The sequence below is a fragment of the Calonectris borealis genome, chromosome 3 (genome assembly GCF_964195595.1).
Source record: "Calonectris borealis chromosome 3, bCalBor7.hap1.2, whole genome shotgun sequence".
Lineage (NCBI taxonomy): Eukaryota > Metazoa > Chordata > Aves > Procellariiformes > Procellariidae > Calonectris > Calonectris borealis.
Window position 1 is genome coordinate 69,055,359 of NC_134314.1, and position 23,243 is coordinate 69,078,601.

A 23,243-nucleotide genomic window follows, 5' to 3' on the forward strand; every position below is an offset into this window, starting at 1 on the left:
GGCCTGAACACTCTCAGAAAAAGGAAAAAATAAAAAAACGAATGCATCAGTTAGGGAAACCAGCACCACAAAGAGTCATTAAGTGATCTGAGAAGAATGATGAAAAATTCAGCTTTATTCTCAGCTAAGCCATCTATCCCAAGCAAAACAAGCTGTAGAAGATAAAGTGAAATCACAGGGAGACTGGAATTGGAGCACAAATTCATGCAAGTAAATAAATTAAGACTAGCAGTCCAAAGATATAACAACACTTTGCACTTACGTAGCATTTTTCACGTGAAAACATGAACTAACTAAAATAAAAAAATACTGTGCCATTAAAAAAAAAACCTGTAATTCAGCTCAAGCTATATAGATAATTATGAATGCAAGTCATAGAATGAAGTTCAAAGAAGTAGACAAAAAATTTCCTTCGACTGGAAGTTACTTCTCTCCTTTTCAAGCCAAACCTCCTAGAAAATGGGGTAAGGTCAGCCAATTAGCTTGTATCTGTCTTGGATCATACAGCCTATTCTGTCTCTTTGAAAGTAGACTTTTCCTCCAGACTCCTCTCCAAAGTGCTTTACCTTGTCTAACTTTGCATGCTTGCAATGATTCTGTCCCTCAGTAAACCTTCAATCAATTTTTTTTCATATCCCTTATCAAAAGCAAATACCGTTCTCCCCCACCTCTGAGCCTGCAGCTCAGACTGAAGGATTGATTTTAAAATAGTATTTCTTCCTAAAGTGAGTCATCTTAAAATGCCAGTGCTTTACATTTTAGTATCAATGCCATCATCATTTTAGATCAAGCACTGGTGCCAAGGGATTTACCCATGAAGCCCTGCCAAATAATCCAATTTGGATGGCAATTAATCTCACATTAATTTTGCACTTCTACTTTAAAAAAATAGTTTATTGGAAAACAGTCTGTAGATCTCACCCAAGAATATATTAGTAAGCATCCCAGTGAGTCATAAACACCAAATACCTACTCAGTGCTGCTAACAAGACCCCACCGAGGTTGTTTCTGAATATTATCTTCCACAACAAGATAGGTTTAATCAACAGTGCTATGCAAAACCTCTGTTTTACAGCTAAAGGAGACAGAGCCCTCAGAAAAAAAAGAAAAATCAGACTTTACAAGGACTTAAGGGACAACGAAAACAAGTGCCTTTGACATTTTAAAGAAAATTTAAGTAACAATTAAGGCTGCAAGAACCTCATTTATGTTAATGTCTGCATTCCCTTGCTAAATTTCTCTTTTTCCATTTCCCAATACAATGACTCATTACAGATTTTTGCCCTTTAACTACTATTGTGTACTAGCTTTTTTTCTGTTCTTTACAAATATTTGTCTTATGGGAATTTTATTCCTTTGTACATTTGCTCTACTTTGTAGGTGCCCGTGTCCTTCACCCACTCTTTGCATTTTAATATCTTCTCAAGGGAACATGCTCATTAAGTTGCATCATTTCCATATATTTCTTTTACTCCATTCAACAATACAGATATTAGACATTTAATATCTTCCTCACTAAAAGTTTTAAAAATGTTCACTATTTTCAAGGTGGACAAATATTATTGAATTAAGTGATCTGCTAGCTGAAATCACAGTAAAGTAGCCGTATCATGAAACGCGTGTGTTGTTCTTGCGCCACTATAAGCGGCATGATCAGAGCTGGGAAGGTGGACACCTCTAGTAAGACCCACAAATTCTTCCCCTCAAGCCTGAGACTTTTCTGAGAAAGGCAGTCACAAAAACTAGTTGGCAGAAAACAGATCCACACTTCAGTATGTCAGTATTACCCTGGAGCAAGCTTAGCAAAATAATACATACCTATTAGCTGGTCAAGGGGGATGAATCAAGTATACTGCCTACATAAACACATTTCTAAATGCTCACATTTTAAAACAAATAAAGATTATCTTATTTCTCATGACAAAAGTATAAGATGAGGATAATTGATTATACTAAAACTTTAAATACATAAGGGCTATAGATGCCAGGAAGAAGAATCTCCCAATATTTCAAACATACTTATTCCCATTAACTTGGTAAGGGAACAGCTGCTCTGAATTGCCAACCCTATAACAAAGAAACCTCGACCTTCTAGCCAACAGGTGAGTAACTTCTGTTTAGCTTCAAAGCTTGACACAGTTTAAAAAGATTTCTCCAAGGTGTATAGGATGCTCTCCTGAGCACAGGCACATACCTCTTCACCGCAAAACCCAGGCAGAATTCCGGTCCCAGGGAGGGCTTGCCCTGGAGGAACGAGCAGGACTCACAGCCTGCGCCCTGCCTGCTTTGCGCTCTTCTTCCCTAATTCCCCTATGCGCAAAAGCAGCCTCTCTTTCTTTATTAGCTTCCCTGCAGGCCCTTCAGAGCATGAGCAAAGGTAGAACGGTGACAGCAGCCCTTCCGCCGGCTCACCCCTGGTGCGACCCCCCCGGCAGTGAGCGGCTCGGGGGACCCCGGGCGCGGGGCCAGGGCTGCGCAGGCGGCTGGTGCCCCAGAGAGGACACAGCGCGCAAAGGCTGCGCGCCACCCAGGGGGAAACACGGCTGGCAGAGGAAAAAAAAAAAAAGAGATTTAGGGCAAGCTTCTTGCAAGGCGTGTGAAGATGCGGTCACAGCTAAGCAAGCCAGCAGCTCTCTGCGGTAATCTTGTCAAACCAAACTCCCTTTTCTCCCATGAGCAAACAGATCTCGCTTTCAGGTCCCATCTGTACCTACAACGCACCAGGTCTGCCAATGTGATTTTGACAGACCGACTGACATAGCTTTTGAAGCTGTTCAACGTCTCTTATCTGCATGTGTGCATGTTGAATGCAGCCATCCTTCACTCTGGAAAAAAAAAAAATACGTATCATCATTCATCGCTCCTGTTTTGACAAATATTACATGGAACAAAGAAGCAGGAATTGTACTGGGAGTCCACGTCAGGTCCTCTATCCATCACCAAGTTAAGATGTCCCCCACTTTCAAAGAAACACATCAGCCCTAACTATAACAAGCAGTAATTGTCATTATTATGTTAGCCTCCATTCGCAACTGTAAGGGAGTGGGGGAGATAGGGAAAACAGAAACCAGCATTATGCCACTATATGGGTTTTCATTTCTATTATGTATAGTTCTTGTTCCTCTAGTCTCAAAATGCATGTAAGGCAACTTGAAAACATATTGAGAACAGGAAAAAAAAGATGATTCAAATGTATGGACAGATTAGATTCTGTATGAGCAAGAGACTAGCACTATTCAAATCAGGAAAATAAATTACTATAAAGAGATATCATATAGGTCTATTAAATCAGGAGTGGCATGGAGTAAATAGGTAACAACTGCTACTGCTTTTTCCAGTGCAGAAAATAAAGATCATCGAAGGAAATCAGAGGATAGATATTCAAACAACAAAAGAATGTACTTTTTCCACATAACTCATAGGTAAATTGTACAACTCACTATACAGGACAGGTCAAAATTTTACACAGATGCAAAAAGCAGTTAGGCAAATTCACGGAAGAAAGTTGTACGGACACAAAGTCCATGTACCTGGCCCAGCAAGCTCCTGAGCTGCAGACTCCTGGAGGGTGAGGGTCTGTATCAGGAAAGCACAACTAGGAGCTTACTGGTGCTTAAGTGTCAGATACTGGTCGCTTCCAGCGTCAGGACACCATGCCATCTGGACAATTGATCTGATACTCTATGGATGCTCTTAACCACTGTGGACATATAAAACTTCATGCTGTCCTGTCTCAACCTGGTGACATACAGCTACAAATTAATTCTAAAAACTGTCTCTGCCACCTTCTCTCTCTCTCTCTCTTCTGGTAAAGTCTGCTCTGTATTTCTTTCTCACTCCTTTCCCCAAAAGGTCAATATTTGAAGTTTTAACTATCTCTTTTGTCCTCTTCACATCAAAAAGCTCAATTGTATAATTAAGTTAAAATCCTGACAAGGGACATTTTAAGAACCCTGAGCAGTGTATCTATAAGTTAGCTAATATAACAACACAGGCAACATCACATATATCTGTTTCTACAGGACATCTCAGCACAGAGCCTTTCCAGACCAAATGCCTCAAATCACAGTTGCAACGAACAGATCAAGTCCTTGCAGGACCCCTTAGATTGTATTACCACTAGAAAGTCTGAGTAGAAATCTCTGGCCTAAATTAATCTATCATTAAGCAATGGGAATCAAGTTGGCACGCCAGAAAGTAGGACTGAGCCACTTCAGAAATATATATGAGGTTTGGAGCTGATGTAATTAAGAGGAGGACTTAGATTAGCAAGACAAAGAGATGCTAAGTACCAGCTAAGGCTGAAGAGTTTCATTCCAAAATGACAAAGGAAACTACTAGGAAAAGCAGAATTTGTAAGTGTGGTAATGACAGATAAAATCAAAAAAAATAAGAAAATACTCCATTTTCAAACAGCAGCTTCTCAGAAAGCTCTGAAGACTGGGGTGTTTTATCACAACAATAAACCCAGTACCACAGCAATAGTTTTCAGAAGTCTCATAGCATACTACCAGTGAAGAACAGAAATCCAGAAATGCTAAATAGTAGATTGTGTATATGGGTGTAGAACAGACTATTCCTTTCACCATATTCCTTTTATCCACACTCCCGCGTATCTGGGCATAGCACCCATCTGTGGGTCCATTCAAAGCTACAATGAGGAGGATGGGGCTTCACATCGGTATGACAAGTTTGGATTTATGAAGACAACTGCAGTGTCCAAGAGAGCTTCAACAGAGTCAGAGCTCTGCTTGATGCAACGGAAATCACTACTTTACACTTTCTTAGCTATTTCAATTAATATATGTTTTAAATGAAAACAGCCATTCTATTTTTTAACTTACAAATGCCAAACACACATTAGCAAAGAGGAACTGAAATTTGCAATGCCCCACTACTTTGTAAAGCTCCAGCCATACTGTTTATAACATCCCTTGGATATCTGTCACAAACCAGCCAGGTTATGACTCTTCAATTTATACAAGACTGTATAGGTAAGAATTTGTAGCATCCTCCTAGTCACCTGCAGATTGCCTTTGGTTACACCTTTAAGACAGGACATAATGACTGAAACCTGTTCCAGTCAGATGACAATTATACGCGTGCTCCTGATCCCGATGCGTAGGAGATCCACAAAGGAGCTGCCCCAGCACCAGCACTGGGGATTGCACCAGGACCACTGGCAACAGGTCAGCATAAACCTTAAGGGTCACAGAGAGCAAGACACAGGAGTTCTTACAACTGCTGCCTTTCTGCACATCCGCTCTCCCCAGTATCTCTCTGATCATCCTCCAGGACAGTCAAAGTTCAGCTCTCACAAGCACCGATTTCACATGAAGAGATTCAAAAGGAATGAAGGAAGAAAGGGCAAAATATGGCAACATTATTATTAAAATATTTTTAATGCAAAAGGGAGTGACTGCAAGGGGGGAGGGAGGGAGAGAAAACTACCAGAATGCTGCTTGAGGAAAACCAGCAGTGGAACTGAAGATATATTTAATTATTGTTTATTTATTTGTACCATTTAAAAAAATACCTAAATGGGTCAAGTGGAAAAAATAACCATCAGTAAGAATTCCACGAAGTGGCAGCTACACAAAGCAGAAACCAAATGCAGGTTGCTAGAAGGTATAATAAAAGAGCAGCATAACATTCAGGGTGTGTTTGTTTTGCAATGGGAGCATGGGTGGATCCTACCAAAAATGCCAAGTCACATGTCAGACTTTTCTCCTGCCCTCAGTAATTTAACATGTTTGAGGACAACAATTTGGCACAGGTGAAGGATTACAGTTCAGATTACAAACATAGCAGCAACACAGATTTCATTTAAATGATCTTATAACAAGTAGGGTCCATTTGTGGAGTAATGATCTATTAAAAAGGGGATGTTTTAGATAAGCCCTTGTACTTGGTCTTCATTTACCTATAGCATTCTGATGGCTACGAAGGGCTTTTCTTGGGAAAGGTGAGAAGAAATCAGCAAGGCCAGTAAAATCCAAAACCTCAGAAGGATGCATCTTTTTACAACTTCTAGACCTCATCCTGCAAAATGCTTCAGTACTTGGGTCTTCCATGCTTAATGGGTGGATAAGGGCCCTGTAATTCCAACTGTAATTCCAACCAAAGAAAGCAAACCTGTGTTTCAGAAGAGCAGCTTTCTGACTTGTATCAGCATTGCCATCTCCTTCCTTGCAGCTGGTCATTCATGGGCAGGTTGAAATGGCCAGGCAAAACTGAACTGAAGCCTGCTGGCTGCATGTCAGCGAGGCACTCTGCCTGCTCCAGATCAGATCCAGGCTCGGGATGCCACGTTGCACCGTGACTTCCACCCCTGTATAACAACTCACATTTTTGTGTAACATTTCAGCATGCACTTCTTTTCTTGCCGGCTTTATTGCAAGACTTGTTTATTTCAACTGAGCTATTTTTATCTATTTTGGGTCTCCTCCCTTTGCTCTTTTATCTGCTACCCATGTTTTTCCCATTCCTTTTGAGTATCTGGGAACTAAGCCCTTTGTGGGTGGTTTGTAAGAGGTATGTTGGGCTTGTCCTCGCGCCTGATTTTTTAAAAACTTATTTATTTTTAATCTTGCCTGGCTATGTATTTTATTTGGCAGTTTTATGTAGAGATTTGGTTTTACTGTTTCGTATCTGTTTTAATTCAGGCCATAGATGCCTCACAATAGGCAACTTAATAAATGAGCTAAAATAAATTAAGGATGACATTCAAATGGTTTCACACCACACATGGGCAAGAATAGAGTTGTTGCCATAAAACATTTCAGTGATAAACGAACTAACAGGCCCAGACAAGAGGTAAACATCCAAAGGCGCCATTATCTAATGCCTTTCATCTGAAAGAACCCTGGAGCACTTTATTATATAGCTTTATTTATAAAAGGGAGATCATAAAGTAGATTAATATTCTGAAAGACGCAGCATGCTATTTGTACTACAGTTTGTCATATACTTGTAAGTTTTAACAGCTTTTTGATGTCGGATGGTTTGGCATCCTTGTGACTCAAAGATCCTGCCTCGGTCTTTTCTGCTCTGTAGCTTGCCTCGGTCTCTCACTGCTGGGATCCTTCACTGACGAAAACCCTGCAAAATGGGGGAAGCGAACAAAGAGCTTCCGCTACAACTCAGCTTCAGGAATAGGCTGTCTCCAGCGACAGATCAACTCCAGCTACCTGCAACACAGAGTGCTACCACTGTAAACACGCAGTGGCTCTTGCAGCTGTGGAAGGCAGGACAATTTATCAGTGCCGGTGGTAACACCACAGAGGAGAAGGGCAGCCAAATCTCATTCCTTAGCATGGCCATTACGAAGCACCTGGGTTCCACATTAGTACCACCTTCAGCAAAGCATAGTAATGAGCATATTCTACAGCTGCTGCTCAGGTAACTTCCACCTGAGGGCCAAATACAACTCGCTGGTGCAAGCTACCTGTTTATTTTTATTGCTTCTGGAAAGGACATGACTGTAGTGCCCCACACAAAGTCCAGTCATGGGGCAGAGGCGGAGCCAAAGCACACAATTTTCTCTTAACACTTCAATAAGGTATTGGTTCATCTAGGTAGAAAGATCAGGCATCGCTGGTCTAGATAAACTGCACCCCTCATCGCTACCTGTGAGAAATGTGGTATAAAATGCCAGGCTGCTCCTTGGAGCGACACCCACTGCTTCCATCGACAATGACAAGAAGTGACAGGAAATTTCAAAACAGCATCCAGAGTTATTAGCTTGCCAATAACCACCCAAAAATGAATACAAATTGGTGAGCAGCCTTCCGTCAAACTACTATGTAATTGTCGTGATTAGCGTTGTTCCAAAAATTTTCAGCTGATCAAAAATCCTCAAAAACAAGCCTCTTATTTTCAACTTAGACTACTATTGGCTCACAGAAATGGAAAATCTGTGTCTTCAATTTCATTTTAAGTATTTTCAAGGTTTCCCCTCCCTACTTCTCCCAAGTAGTGAATGAAGAAAGCAGCAGGCTACTTTCTTTAAGTAGAATTACAAAGATTAACAGGAGTGAATGAAATGGCTTTTGAAAATTGTATTTTAAGTGAAAAAGTTCAAATACTTTCAATTTGTTAAAAAAACCAAATAGAAAGTTGTCGTTATCACCAGACTAGATTAATATTTTACATAATCCAACATGCTCCACCAAAACCAGTGCTGTGCACACGAGTATTTAAAAAATAATAACCCATCTTTCACTATTGAGGAAAATTACGAAGGAAAAATTCAATTTCACAAGAATGGTAGCTAAAACTATACTGATAGAAGTTACCCACGAGGGCCACAGCAGAGTACGATGGAGTTGTCATTGCTAAAGAACACCTGTAAAAATAATTTGGAAAATTAACCATCATCACATTGGACAGTGAACTCAAAAAAGCACCCTCCGCAACCACCTGGAAGTATAAAGGGCATTTAAAAAGACATTTTACTCCCTTTTTAAAGCCTCCGCTCCAGTTCACGCACCTTCTGTAAGGCATTTTATGGGCCTCTGCGTCATTCTGGCAATATAAGGGCTTTAAAATGCAGCCTTAAGGGTGATTTATTTAATAGTAGCAACTGTTTACTCAATAAATTTGCTCCCCTTGTGTATTCAAAACTCACCTCTGCTGACATTCAAGATAAAAAGTTGACACCACAGAGTTAGCATAGTAAACAGAAAAAATTACATATTTTTGTTGCTTTCACAACCAAAGGAATCTCTTTAGTCATAAATACAGCAGTTCATTCCATTATATCCGCTTAAACCCCTGGCGATATCATGTTGGACAGATGATATAGGAGAGCTAACCTACATTAACCTAAAAACGCTTCATTACTGGTGAGGATTAAGAGCTCAACTTGATTTTTCAGACTGAGCTGGTATTTGCAGTACTGGTGAGGATACAGTAAGTTTGCTGATAAACTGTCTGCATTTCTCAAGTGATTCTGGAGTTAATTGACAATAAGAAACTTCACTCCACGTACTATCTGACTTTCTTCTAGCTTTCACGCTTACCCACGGGAGTCACACTACCATGTTTCAGATTCAATTAAATGCCTGTGATTCTCAGTCTTAACAATCACTGCAGCATATAAGTACATCACAAAATTTTTTTAGTACACTTTAAAAGTCAAGCTCAACAGGACAAGTTAGATCTAACATCTCTAATGTTATCATCAACAACACTGAACTCAATTATTAAAACCTCCCATTAACAGGAATCGTGTTATACATCCTCTGGGCATAATCCACATAATCACAATTGTTCTGAAGCTCCGAACAGGTGATTTCTAAGCTGACAAACCAACCAAATCACAATGAGCTGGATGTAAAACACAACTAAAAATCCCCTTACTCTGACTACTATACACCTAAAGTCTCAAGTTTTGAAGTTAGCTATGCTGTCCATCAAGGAATCTCTCAAGAGTAGCTAGGTATTTACCACAGAAACACTGCATTGGTGCCCACGTGCTGTGGGGCCATATGTTACTCAAAATCAAACTCTGAAGATGAGTCATGAAAATTTATTTTAAAATTGGCTTGTGAAATCAAATCCCCAGAAGAATATCAAGATTAGAGTCACAAAAGCAAATGCTTTAAGACCAAGAAATGCTGGCTATCTGTGTAGAATTATAGTATCTGAGCATTTAATGAAAATTAATTAATTCATCTTCACAGTTCCAAAGATAGCAAAATGATTACTACTATTACGCAGAAAATGAGAAATACACCCTGGTTATGGTGAAAAGCTCAGTAAAAAAACGCAATTCTCCACAGCAACGTTCAGTTGCCTCAACCACAGGACGTCACTTTTCTTCATGCCCTTCACTGCACACTTACTGATTTCCAAAACAAGTAATACAGAGTTTGTTAGGCAACTTTCCCTCATCCACAGGCACCATCCGGGCACTGAAGGGAAGAGAATGCCAAGGAGTCAAAAAAGGAAAAAAGTATGTGTTTAGGTAATTGAAAACTGAATCATAATATGTATGCACCAACACATTCAAAGAAATGAACTGACACGGTAAATCAACTGTAGATAATGCTGACATTTCATAACTTCTGATAGCTTAATCTTTCTCTCTGATACACAATGGCTGACTGACAAATTGCTCAAGCTTTACAAAAGAAATAGGAAAAACCTACATGTTGCTCCTGACATCGACCATCAATCCACAAAACGATGAGCAGGACTGATATCTACTATCTACATTTAACTAACAGCTATTAAAGTTGTCATCTCTGGTTTGGATCCCTCATGACAGAGGATGAAGATGGTTTGACCACATCTGATAGCTGTTCATGAATCAAGGGGAACTCAGGACCTCGGAACCATAGGTCCAACCCCAGGGCCTGGCAGAAAAGCCAGGTCTCGCCAGAAAAGCAGCGGGCAAGCCTGCCCTCTCTGCCTCCTGTCCCCCCCAGGCACTCCTGGCTCCCGCATCCAAACAGCCCCAAACTCCCACCCCACCGTTCAGGCTGCCCTCTTCCCCAGGGAATGCCTGCTCATTGCCACTCCTACCTAAATTCTCAGCTCCTTCCCTGCTGTCATGGACACTGCTACCACTTAATGTGTAATTAATTACACATTAGATCCCCACACCAAATTAGTAAAAACCCCTGCTTGAATAAATGCCAGCAAAAATAATAATGGATGCTTATCATGTAAAATTCTCTATTACTCAGCAGTACAATAGTAATACAGGAAACCTTACAACTTCTAGAGCGTGAGTAGAAATAATCCTAACAACTCAGGTGCTGCTATTATTTGCACCAATAATTTTAAAATAACATTTTTATAGCAAGCTATTTCTAATACTACTATTAGTATTGGGGAAAAAAAACCACACCTAAGAAACAAGAGTGCCTTCAGTATTAAAAAGCTTTCAAATTTCTGTCCTGAAGATTACAAACATAAAGGACACAAGAAACTTAAAAATAACAGCTATCCAAAACCATCAAGTTTAAAATCTTTTAAGTCTATGTCTTATTTTCAGACAGGAGATACACTTACGACTAAATGTCTGTGCATTTCAGTACAAAAGTGTCACACTCAGAAACTACCTTGATAAAACATCTCAAGTGAAGTAATAAAATGCCTAGTGCACAGCAATAATTTTCATCTTGGGTACATATATCAAAAAGGAGTTTCAGCCATTGTTATCATCGAGGCACTAAAAATGGGGAACTTGTAGGAAAGAAACACTGAAAGCACATGAACAGCCATAGTAAGAGCAGACATTATTGCCTTCAAAACAAAACAGCTGAATAGGCAAAATAGGCAAAATATGAGGACAGAAAGCTTACCCCTTCGGTTAGTTTAGTTCCTCATTAGCTTACTTTTCTGTGGAAGAGAACTTTTCGACGGCTGTTATTTTTTCAACAGCTTTACTTACATTAATTTATTTTATCTGACAATATGTATTACAAATCCTTTTTTATATATATGTAAAATACAACTTCTTTATATGATGTTTTCTAATATGAACAAGCTGAAGTCCTTCAAGCCTTACAAACAAGTTTTGATTATTGTCTCAATTATGCATCAAAGCTGCAGAAAGAGCAATATAAAAATGAGGCATGTATGAAAATATTAGATATGTACAGAAACAAAATTACATATATTTGCCTCAAATGGTAGTTTAGGCTCATCTATTTTTAGAGAAGGCATCTCTCTCTCCCATCTCAGGCATAAGGTGGCTCATTTTAGTTGATAGCAGCAGCTCAGGACCTTCAGGATGGAGAGGTGACCTACGCCTGTAATTACTGACACCCGCGGCCAGCCATTAAACACAGTCCTCTCCCTGGCCAGTGTAACCACAACCACATCTCACTTCTTCACTCTGAGGGAACTGAGCAGGAAGCTGACTGAGGGAGGACAATTTTAACACGTACCCAGTGACCACAGAGCCCAGAACCATTACCACAATTAACCCAGTGAAACTCCAGCTCCAGGTAGGGCCTTTAATAATACCTAACAACATTGTGCCAAAGCCTAATTTGAATCTGTTTAATCAACTGAATGACTTCATAGCAGCCATAAGACATAATAACAAGGTATAATTGGTTGCATAAGTAGTATGTATTAAAATGACAATATTCTAATCTCATTTGTTAACTTCCCGGCTGGATTTGTTTCTTCTGGAGAAAGTACTTAAAGCAGGACAAATTTATCCTTAACAACTATTCTTAATTTGAAACACCGCTTCGAAAGACTTCTGATTGCCTTCAAACAAGAACAACATATATATATTCCAATACATATTTCTCAATAAACAAGTGTTGGTTTACATTTTTATAACTTTCATAAGTATTGCTAATATTCAAGAGAGCTTATGACACACAGACTTCTCTCCCAAGTGGAGTGCAGGGTCTGGGTTCCCTAATTAGTAAAAGGACTACTAAATCTGAAGAAACCATTGAGGGTATTATTCTGGAAACAGCAAGAATGCTGGAAATGCAATGAAATTTAAATGAAGCATGTAGATGATTGATGGTATTCCACGGGAAAACAGCAATTCCTACTTTAGCATCTGTGATCAATGGGGTGTCTTGTAGGCAAAAGTAGAATTGCTAAGATGACATACGTGAGAAAGCATTTATCTTATGCACTGATAAACATAACTTATGCTAACAGCTCACTTTGTACAGTAAAGCAATCTGTGCCTGCAACTGTAACATCGAATGTTCTTCCATTTTATACACTTTATTCAGTATTGGTCCCATTTAGGTCACAAAGTATATGCCTAACGCAAAATATTACCAGAACAAGAAGTGACAGGTACTCTCAAACTGCAGCCTTTCTTAGCCATTTAGTCCTCTGTGTACTTTTAAGACACCTTACTTCAAGGAACCACATTTTGAGCATCCGTTCCCTACAATAAATATAACTCCTTCCACAGCAACACCATTTATTAATTAACCAGGCATTTAACGTTATCGCTTCTGTGCAGCAGCAGAAAGCACAGCTTCATCATATGCTCCCAGAATACTTCTGAACTGAAGAGCAAGATATTTGTGTATTATTAGGCTCAAGAAATACTTCACAGGACCAAATCAGAATTAAGGGAAGGGAAAGAAAAAGGAATAGGATCCCTTTTCCTTACAATAATCCTAGGGTAAAGGCCTGCGTGTATCCCTTGTAAACTAAGCTCTCTAGTATGCAATCAACACTCCTTTTACCAATAACAGAGCATCAGAAAGCTGTCTCATTGTATCCTCAAAACAGCCTTTTGGGATATCTTCATGTGTGCACCCTTTAAACGTAAGATCATTCCTCAAGAAAGGTCCTCATTAGGATAGCTAGAAATTACAAACATCTCTTTATTTTTACTATTTTGTAATTGAATTATCAAGCCTGTTTGAGTCTCCTTCCTACCCTTCTTTTTTCCCACTGACATAAGTCTTTGTTATGTCTCTACCTGAAGAATGACCTTGATTCATTCCTTTTGGTGGAATCAGATTTTCCATGAAACTCAACTTCCTCTAGCTCTTTTCAGTTAAAGGCTTTAGAGCTATCTCTTTCCTGGGTGGAAGAACCTTCTGTCTTTCTTTTTTCCATCTTACTCAGATGATGGATTTCTTCTTCAAGAGGCTGAAACACTCCCTCTTTCTCAACTTCTCCAACACCTCTTGCAGCTCCTCTCAGTTTGGCGTCACCTGCAAACTTGCTGAGGGTAAACTCTGCCCCATCATCCAGAATTATTAATGAAGATGTCAAACACGACTGGACCCAGTATTAATTCCTTGGGTACACCACTAGTCACTGGCCTCCAACTAGACTTTGTGCCACTGATCACCACCCTCTGGGGCCGGCCATTCAGCCACTTTTCAATCCACCTCACTGTCTGCTTATCCAGCCTGTACATCAACAGTTTGTCTATGAGAATCTTACAGGAGACAGTGTGGTCTGTTTTCTGCAGAGAACAACCAAAATTGCCAAATCAGACTCCACCAACACCCATCTTCCACCAACCTGAGAACCCTGCTGTTAATCAGGGTGTAAACTCCTTCCGGCCAGAGCATTCCTTTTGAATAGGGCAATAAATCAACTGTACTTTGCAGTTTCATTACATTCTGGCCAAGCTAAACAAAGCTGTATTTTCTTCATTAATGAAGTCATCTACGTACATTTCATTTCCTTAAAATGCAAAAAATTAAGGAATGTATAAGGATACTATTTTCCAATATACTAATTTGTCAAATAATTCCAGAACTGGAACACACAATTCTATTTTGAAAACTTAAAACCAGTGCTTCTTTTTGAAAATCCACAAAAAATTCCCCAACTCAACTTCATTTTCATTACTTTCTGTAACATTTTTGTTATACAAGTGAATTACTTCTCTTTGAAGAAGTTCCTAATGCAAAGAGAATACCGAGAACTCCCTCAGAAGTTCACACATGTTCATAAAAGATTGCTATCAGAGCAGAGATGCTGGTTGCCCAAGGACAAGTGCCTATAAAATTTCTTTTGTCTGTCCTACTACATTCTAGCTTTACTTGACAAGCAATTACTTGGTGCTCTATGTTCAATTATATTGTGAAATGTTTTATGGTTTGTAATGGGTATCTTATCTGCTCAGACTATCTGTAATTCGATTAATTCCTCTGGGAACTATTCAAACCAAGGCAGTGTCCTTAATGATTATTATGGCTCAGAAACACTATCATAAAACCTGATTTCTCCACTATTCAGATGCTCAGTATGTATGTACATATATATACAAGGCCTTCAGAATTACATATTGGGTTGTGACCTTCCTTATTCAGAAGATGCTCATATTCTAAGCTTAGGTATCAACTGTTAGGAGTAATCTCACCTATTCACTACATCTACAGGTCCTCATCATTAAAATTTTGTTAAAGATTTATTTTCCTTGCACACCCAAATTATCATGCTGAACAATGGCTCCTATCCAGAGCAATAGAGTATCTTTGCCCTAATTCAAAAGGCAAGAAACGCCCCTTGGGTATATCAATATCTTGAAATACGCACATTGTTATCTTTCAACAATTTAACATGAATAAAAGCTTAGGCTTTATTTCTGATAAAGGTGAGCTTGATTCCACTTCAAACTTTTTTTGAGTAGAATTATCTAAGAACAAAACTGTAGCCACATGTTATAGCATGGTAAAACGTAAAACCACATTGATGACCTGCTTACAAATATAATTAGTTCTGTTTAAAAGCTGATAATACTGTTCTCATGTCACATATTCCTCTTTTACCCAGCCTTGAGGGATGATTTTCTAGATGCTTATTAAAACAAAACAGAAAAACTGTAATTTAAAATTTTCCTGCGCAGATGACTTATCCTTTGCAGGAAATACACTGTGTACGCCTGACATATAAAAGCAACTTCCGAGAAGCACATCAATGCAGCACTACCAACACTCGTTGCTCAACTACAGTTGTAGCAATATTGGATGGTTTGCTTCAAAGCCACATGACTGTTTAAGAAGAAATATAATCCTGTACCTTAGTAAGAGGAGAGTGCACTGAGCAGCTAACCCCCCTGCACTTGGAGAGCTCGCAGAGAGGCTGGGGTTCTGAGGCAATTGAGAGGGACAGACAGAGCCAAATATTTGTGGAAGCAGAAGCTGAGTGTGGCTGGAAAAAACAGTAACACAAAGAAAAGACAAAAGACACATTGAAAGTGGTCACACTTCTTAGAGTGAACAAACTATACAGTGCAGTTTAGGCCATAATTTGGGGTTTGCAAACTGATACAGGGCACAGAAATGGGAAGCAGCTGGACCGCTGTTCCTCACTTAAGGGAAGCGGGTCAATCCCTTCCAACTTCCAGCTCCATTTATCTTCTTTGCTAATTCTCTTAAGAGAAGGTTATGAAAGACACTTCTTGCATGCCACAGAGCATATTTAAGCTTCATGAGAAGTTTGATTTAAAAGTAATAATTTTAAAAGATCGGTACGAAAAAGACTAACAAAGGGGTTTAAAATGTATTTTGGCTCTTTTAATACTTGCTTTAAGAAATTAAAGCACTCAAGCACCCAGACCAAGTGCAGAGCAGACACTTCAAGAAGGTACAATAAGGAGCCTGCATGAAATCCCTATGTGTTTGTCCTTTCTAAAAATAAGTAGTGAGAAAAGCCTGGAAATACCAGTCACAATACAAATTTAACAGAGCCAGCCCAGTCAGGCGCAGGACCTATTCTCCTACAAGTCACTTCCCACAGAAGCACTAATTCTGCCTCTCTCTGCAGCACTATTTTTCTGTAGTCATAATAATTTAAGGACAGAGGAAGGGCATGGTTTGTAGACAGATTTAGCATTGTATCAGCCAGCAGGGTTGTAAAAACTAGGCAAGCTTTCAGAAATACAAGTCCTTCTTCAGAACCTTGTATGCCCAAAAGCTTGTCTGTCTTTTCCAATTATACTAGCTTGCTTTAACAAAAAGATAATATTTCTGCCAACTAACCTTGTCCTGTCTTGTGTGTGCAGTGACAGAAAAGCAGGAGAGATGATCTGCAATATCACTGCAGTTTACATCAGTGTATGTCTTGTACCACTGAGGCTTCTATAGCCAAAAGGCATCATTATGGTATCGCTTTACCTCAAGATTTCTTAAGCGTTCATCAGTAACAACTGTTTCAGCCATGCCTGAAGCCAACAATTGATATGAGGTACCCATGCTGACAAGACTCACATGTTGACTTGTTTCTTCTGTCCAGGAATCGTAATAAAAATCACATTTAAGGTTCAAATGCTAGATAAAATTAAAATAGACTAAGTTTTTTTAAAAGAGGAAAAAAAAGTTTTCACTACAAACCAAGAAACACTACTGAAAAGGTTTATTTGTTTGGTTTTTTAAATTTATTTCCTATGCAAGCAATAGACTTCTGGAAAGAATCTGTTCTGCCAGAATTGCTCAGAACTTTCACATACAAGCTCTGAAAGGTGGACAGAATAAAGAATAGCTTTCTTTTTAAAACAGGAAAAACAATTTGTAACCTCCTTCCACTCTAAAACAAAACAAAACTAAGAACTGTGCAGAGACTTCCATAGCTAATGCAGTATGAAAAGCAACATTTGTTAAATATTTTTAAAGGACAGCATTCCTTTGAAAAGCTGTAACTAAAAAGAATTCATTTGACAGTCCAGCTGAGATATGTTTATGTCCCTATCTACTTCTAAATACTGTGCTAAACAAAACAGGATGGTTTTTGCAGCTGTAATCATGCACTTAGGACACTCAAATAATGGCAAGTGTAAATAAATGAGCAATTTACTTTATGTTTACAGTAAAAAACACTATGCATACTCAATAATTTATTCAGCATGTTACTTAATTCACTGCATCAGAATTTGCATATTCTTGCACTACTTTTTAATGCTTCAGTCCAGCAATTAGAATACTGAATCTTATTAAATATATCAAAGGTGTCTTTTTAGTTAGCACAGTGAAAAGAAAAAATATACACCTGCAAAACATTTTTTTAAACACTAATAATTTAAGAAGCATTAAGTGCCATAGGAACTGTTGCCATCTTAACACACTGGACATAGCAGAACCCATTAAGAGAAATACCACAGCAGCATCATCCAACCAATTTGATTTGCAGACATCCTGCAAATTTTTCACTGGAAAGGAAGATACCTGTAAGGCTAATTGAAACCCACTGAGGATAAGTTTGGGCTTTTTTCCTAATTATCTTTCACAGATCCCCTTGAAAATCTCTCCCCAGCAACCTCAGGATGGACCAGAACCTGAAAGCCAGTGTCTCCATGGTATTAAAAAAATAATAATTTTTTTAGGGCATGCTGCAGAGCCTACTAGTCAAACTGGGTGAAACCCTGACCTTGCTGAAGTGACCAGATGTTTTTTCATTTAATCCTTAATTTGTCACAGATATAATAAGAGGCATAAAAAGAATGGGCTCAATTACTTTTCTAACACTGTTTCCCAGTGCAGCCAAGGAAAGTCAAGTTAGGTCAAAATCAGAGACTTTTAAATTTCACTCTTTAATTTCTGCACAGCATTGCATTTACACATGCAGGGGAGGGGAAGATATTTTGCGCCACCACATCTCTGCTCCCTGGCTGCTAATTCACAGATTGTGGTACAATGGCACATCTTCCTACCCTCTAACCTTTCTGCCAGACTTAAGAAGGAAACCCACTAAACACCAGCCTCTGCTAATTTGTTCTCCCAGACCAAGGGAAATTCTCCAAAGCCAAACTGAACCATGCGCCTCTGCAGTCATTCACATCTGCTCCATCCACTACCTACCCTCAAGAGACGCCTCCCATCCCATGGTCAGAGATGCAAGGTGTTCCTACGACACGCGAAACACGTCGTAGCTGCACAACGGCTGCACAACACACATTTCCCCTTCCTTCTGCATCAAAGTTGCTTCTGCCTTTGATATGTGCCCATTTAAATTTTCATTTTTAGATTGCTGAGCCTTACGTAAATGAGATTCAGGACTGTAAATGAAATGCCAAAGTTAAAAAGATCTATCATAAAATGCAGTATTTTCGCTTCTTGCCACAGCATAAATGGAATATGCTTATTTTAATCCCTGTAGTTCTCCTTGGAAACTACAAAAAAAATGAGGTGGTTAATTAACAGTCACTTCCTAGTTGCAAACTCTAAAAACCAACCTTGAACCAATTGTAAAAACACAAGCGTGGCTCACGCTACGAACCATTTCATTCTCAATTATTTTTCAGTGCGATGAGTCATGCAAGTCCACCACTGCAACATGTGTGTCAGTAATTCAGTTCTGGGGATTCTTCATTCTTATTTGTTCTGATATGCTACAGGCGTGCTATTACAGTCAAAAAAGGAGCTGTGTACCAAAAGAAGGTTTCAGTGAATCTCTTCAGCGATCATGACAACATAGGAAAAATACATCACTAGCATCCACCTTCATGACCCACTTAAAAATAGTCTCATGTTCTTGCCAAAAGCACAGTGCTGCCACATTACCTCTTCCAGATTTTCACCCTAAAACTGAAAGACAATGTACTGTCTGCCCACAGCATATTGCTAATTATACCCCAAATGGAAAGCATTTAGCTTCTGTATTTTCACCTTTTCCGCTCTGTTCATTACAGCATATCACACTTTATAATTGAATGCATACTAATATTAAAGCAGCGTTGTATGTCAGAAAAGCAATAAACTTGACTTGTCACCCTAGCTTTACCCCAAAGAAAAATACGTAGAGGTATAAATCACCATTTCTGGGAACAAGACAATACAATACGCTCCTGGAACTGGTCAGTGAAACACCAAGTTTTAGAATCATAGAATCATTAAGGTTGGAAAAGACGTCTAAGATCATCAAGTCCAACCGTCAACCCAACACCACCACGCCCACTAAACCATGTCCCTGAGCGCCTCATCTACATGTCTTTTAAATACTTTTAAGTCAATCACATTCCTTTGGGCACATTCTGTACAACAAATGTAGCTTTAATCAGCCACATATACCAGGATATGCTTGCAGAATTAGCATTTTCCATTGCTTGCAGAATTAGTATTTTCCATTGTATAACGTGGTAGACAGAAGAGACAAGGTTGTTGTTGGCTTGCTTTTTAACATGAGAATGGGAAAACAAAACATTTACTACTTCTTATGCAAATATTAGCAGTAAGTGGTGCCATTCAATGTTTTCTTTCTTTTAAAGAACCTTCCGACAGACAGATTTAGAAGGAAAGGCGTTTTCTAAAGAAAAAATCTTGTTGCCCATTCAACTGTATACCTTTAACAACTAACAAATCCTCTATTACAGTTTCATTCCTACCAAAATCAGTAGAATTCTCCTATAAAAGGATTACATTCAGTAAGCCTGGTGAAGTGTGTTGTGTAACACACCATCTTGTGAGGATGAACTTTCACCTACACTGATGCTGAAAAAAATATGCCAGCAGGAAAATCTGGTAGCAGCCACACACTCATCACAGAAAGCTAGCTGCACTAAAGCCACTTCTTCCTTCAGTATGATACATTTTTGACCCTCCATACCAGTTTTGTAGTGCCATACAGAGAAATGATTTGGCAGTTTCTATTCTGGTCATTCACACATTTTCTGCTATCAGGAAGATTATTTACAGATACAGAACTCTTTATTAATGACAAGCTTGACCCAGCACATTTTAAGCACCCAACAAACAGAACATTTTCCTTTCATTTGAGAGTCTCTCTCGTACCAATCACTGTTAGGTGAAAGGATGCACAAACAGCACAGCTCAGTCCACACAGCAACGATGCAGTGACCCAGAAAGAGAATCTAATGGCCGACTGAGTAAATAAAGCAAAACTAGCCAAAACCAAAGGGCAACACGCACATCAGCATCTTCTCCACCTAACTGGCACATACTTAAACCTCGTCTCGTATTTCAGACCTGAAACAAGACTTCACATTCCCATAAACAGCATTTCCTCCATTGTTTCCAAGATACATATTATGCAAAAGGAGAAAAACAGGTGCCCGGGTTCATGGAAAAGTTAGAGAAGAAAATATGGAGAAATAAAAAGTGATCATTATATCACACATTTCAAAAATAAAATGCAATTTGCAATTGAAAATTATACTGACAACTAGAGATGGCTCAAAACAAAACGCTGGAATGAAACATCATTCTTCCCTTTGGGAAAAGGTGGCTGTAATTTTTTGAATTAACCTGATACAAATATATACAGAATCTGTCTCTCATCTATAAATGTCAAAGTCTATATAATTTAGAATACACCGACGCACCTGCATATAGACAAAGCATGGAAGCAATTATTTAAGCCTAAATATTTATCCCCTGCTCCCTTTTTCCTTAAAAAGAGGATTGTTATTAATGTTAACACAAGAACCAAAACCACCCACTTCCAAACCTCTGGTGCGGCTTATGTCAAAAGGACAACATATATTAGAGTCAGACGAGTAAGTAGCACAAAAGACAAGAAAAACCACATTGTATCTTTGGTTTTAATTTCATTACATACAATGCCATTCCACCCACTAACCTAAGAGCAAAGCTTTGATTTGGACAGATTCTTTTCAAAGAGCACATCCAAATGCAGCCTAACTAAAAAGCAGAAACAAACCAAGTCCTCACACCTGTCCAAGACACTGTATGCTACTGGGCATCATTTGCACTTTCCATGAAGCCTTATGCAGAGAAAGAGATAGGTGCCAGGAAGATGGTAAAGGACAGCTGAAATATAAGCTTTTACCAACAGATTTATCCCTTTCAGAAAAAATAAATGGAAAAGTCTTTGTATCATTGTAGTCAGGACAATGCCTTGCACTCTGAAGTTACAGTATTTTACTGCGAGGCATCTTAACATTTTTCTGAGAAGTCCCACTTGCCCCTTTTCCTAACAAAATTAGAAGTTTTTCTAGAGATGACAGCTATCCCCTGCCACAGGCCATTCCAGTTTGCAGCTTCTGAAAAACAGGCAGACTTCAGCTGAGCTCCTCTCCCACTCCCCTGCCTTTCCATTAGTCTTCCAAGCCAGACTTTAATACTGTGTAAAAGCAGTCAACCATCACAACTTTTCATTCCCTTACCACACATTTATTGAATTTGCCTGGAAACTGGGAGGTGCTGGGGAATGAAGGAGAAAATAGGCCAAACCAAAACCAGACCTGTTTCCAGAGAACCTCTCCACCATCAGCCGCATGCGCTTGAATTTACTAGAAAGACTCCAAGAGATCCCAATCGCATTTGGATTAGCCCTGAGCCTCCTTCATACCGCCCTGTCAAATTTCAAGCAGAAATACTACCAAAAAAAAGATTGCTATCGTTTCCTTTAAAGTGTAACACACATTTTGCTTACCTCGCTGTTGTGGCCCCTCAAATTGAAGTTGATTCTCTGAGGGGTGTTCCGGTCCCTCCTGCAATGGCTGGAAGTAAAAGTGACGCCTACAACTCCTCTGCCATTGCCTGTTGCCAACCAGCCTTCCTCATAGTACCGCCTCCTGCACACTGGTTTCTCCTTCTCACTTTTGGGGACTCTCCCTTTCCAGGAGAGGCAGAGGATGTTGGAATCGCTGCAAAGAACAGGCCCATGTTCCACTGCTGCATACATGCTTTTTAAATATTTTATTTTTTGACATAAGAAAGTAATATGTCTAGTGCACAAAATTTAAATCAATTTTTTTTTTTTTTATTGATAAGACTGACCTGGGATAGATCATTGAAAGGGAGGAGGATGGGGTCAGTGTTTATAAATATCCACCAAATGCATAGTGAAAAATTCCTCTATAAAAGATGATGGCAGTTGGCTAAGAAAAAGTAACACTTAAAAAAAAAATTCAGGTTCATTTTTGTTTTTGAGTCTGTAGAGTGAGGGTGCACTTATCCTTTGGAGAAACAGCTACTTCATAAGAGGCGCTCAAGAAATGGTTAAGTCATCTTTTTGCTCAACTTGATATAATCTTTATACAGCCTGAGATTCCAGTTTAGCGTAATGCAATTCCAGAGACAGAGAGTTGCAAATGTGTAGGTTTCAAGTAACTTAAGGCTTTTAAGATTTCCTCCAGTCAGATTTTCTTCAAAAGTTCAGTTGCAGAAATTTAAACACACGCACATACATATATATGTATATATGACATTCATCTTTTCCAAGCTGCCCTCTGGCATATCTTTTCCATCTGATGTATTTCTGCTGCTAAAGCTGAAAGAGATTGCATAAAGGGAAAAAAAGGCACACAAACCGTGCGAAACAACAGACCCGAACTTGTGCAGGCACTGGTGTGCCAGGCCAGCTGGGAAATCCCTCTTGGTACTGAACCGCTCGTTGGACTCAAAAGTTTTTGCAATCCAAAGCCAATCCAATTTTCATTGCAGCACTTTTTTTTCCACCAGAGACCCAACACAGCCTGAACTGTTTATCACGCTATCTTGCCTGCTTTCCCACTTTTTGCTGCCACACACGAATGAAAAAGAAACCCCCTCTTCATTTATAGCAGAATCAAAAATGCTCTAAAGCTTTTAGCTTTCAAAGCAGATAAGTTTGCCTCAGGTGAACCATGAAGTTCTCTCTCCTCCGAAACAGGCTAAAATGTCAAGCTGTTTTTCCTTTACTTTTCCCTTTTTTCTGCTACAAGGAATCACAGACTTTTCATCCTACCGTAAAAAACAAATGCCAGAATTAAAGCACATCAAGTAAGCACTCTTTCAAAATCTTCTAGAATTCAAGGAAGGAAGAAATATAATCATCTAAAAAAGAAAGAGAAGCAGCATTAAAAATCTGACTTCCTG

General features: G+C 39.1%; 1 protein-coding gene across 1 annotated transcript in view; it reads right to left on the minus strand.

Moving 5' to 3' along the window:
- Positions 1 to 22,158, minus strand: part of TULP4 (TUB like protein 4) — a 131,046-nt gene extending 108,888 nt beyond the window's left edge. The window contains exon 1 of the mRNA XM_075146043.1: positions 21,817 to 22,158. Coding sequence (XP_075002144.1) covers positions 21,817 to 22,068 — 252 coding nt within the window. The 5' untranslated portion in view covers positions 22,069 to 22,158. The remainder of the gene's footprint in view (positions 1 to 21,816) is intronic.
- Positions 22,159 to 23,243: the final 1,085 nt, after the last annotated feature.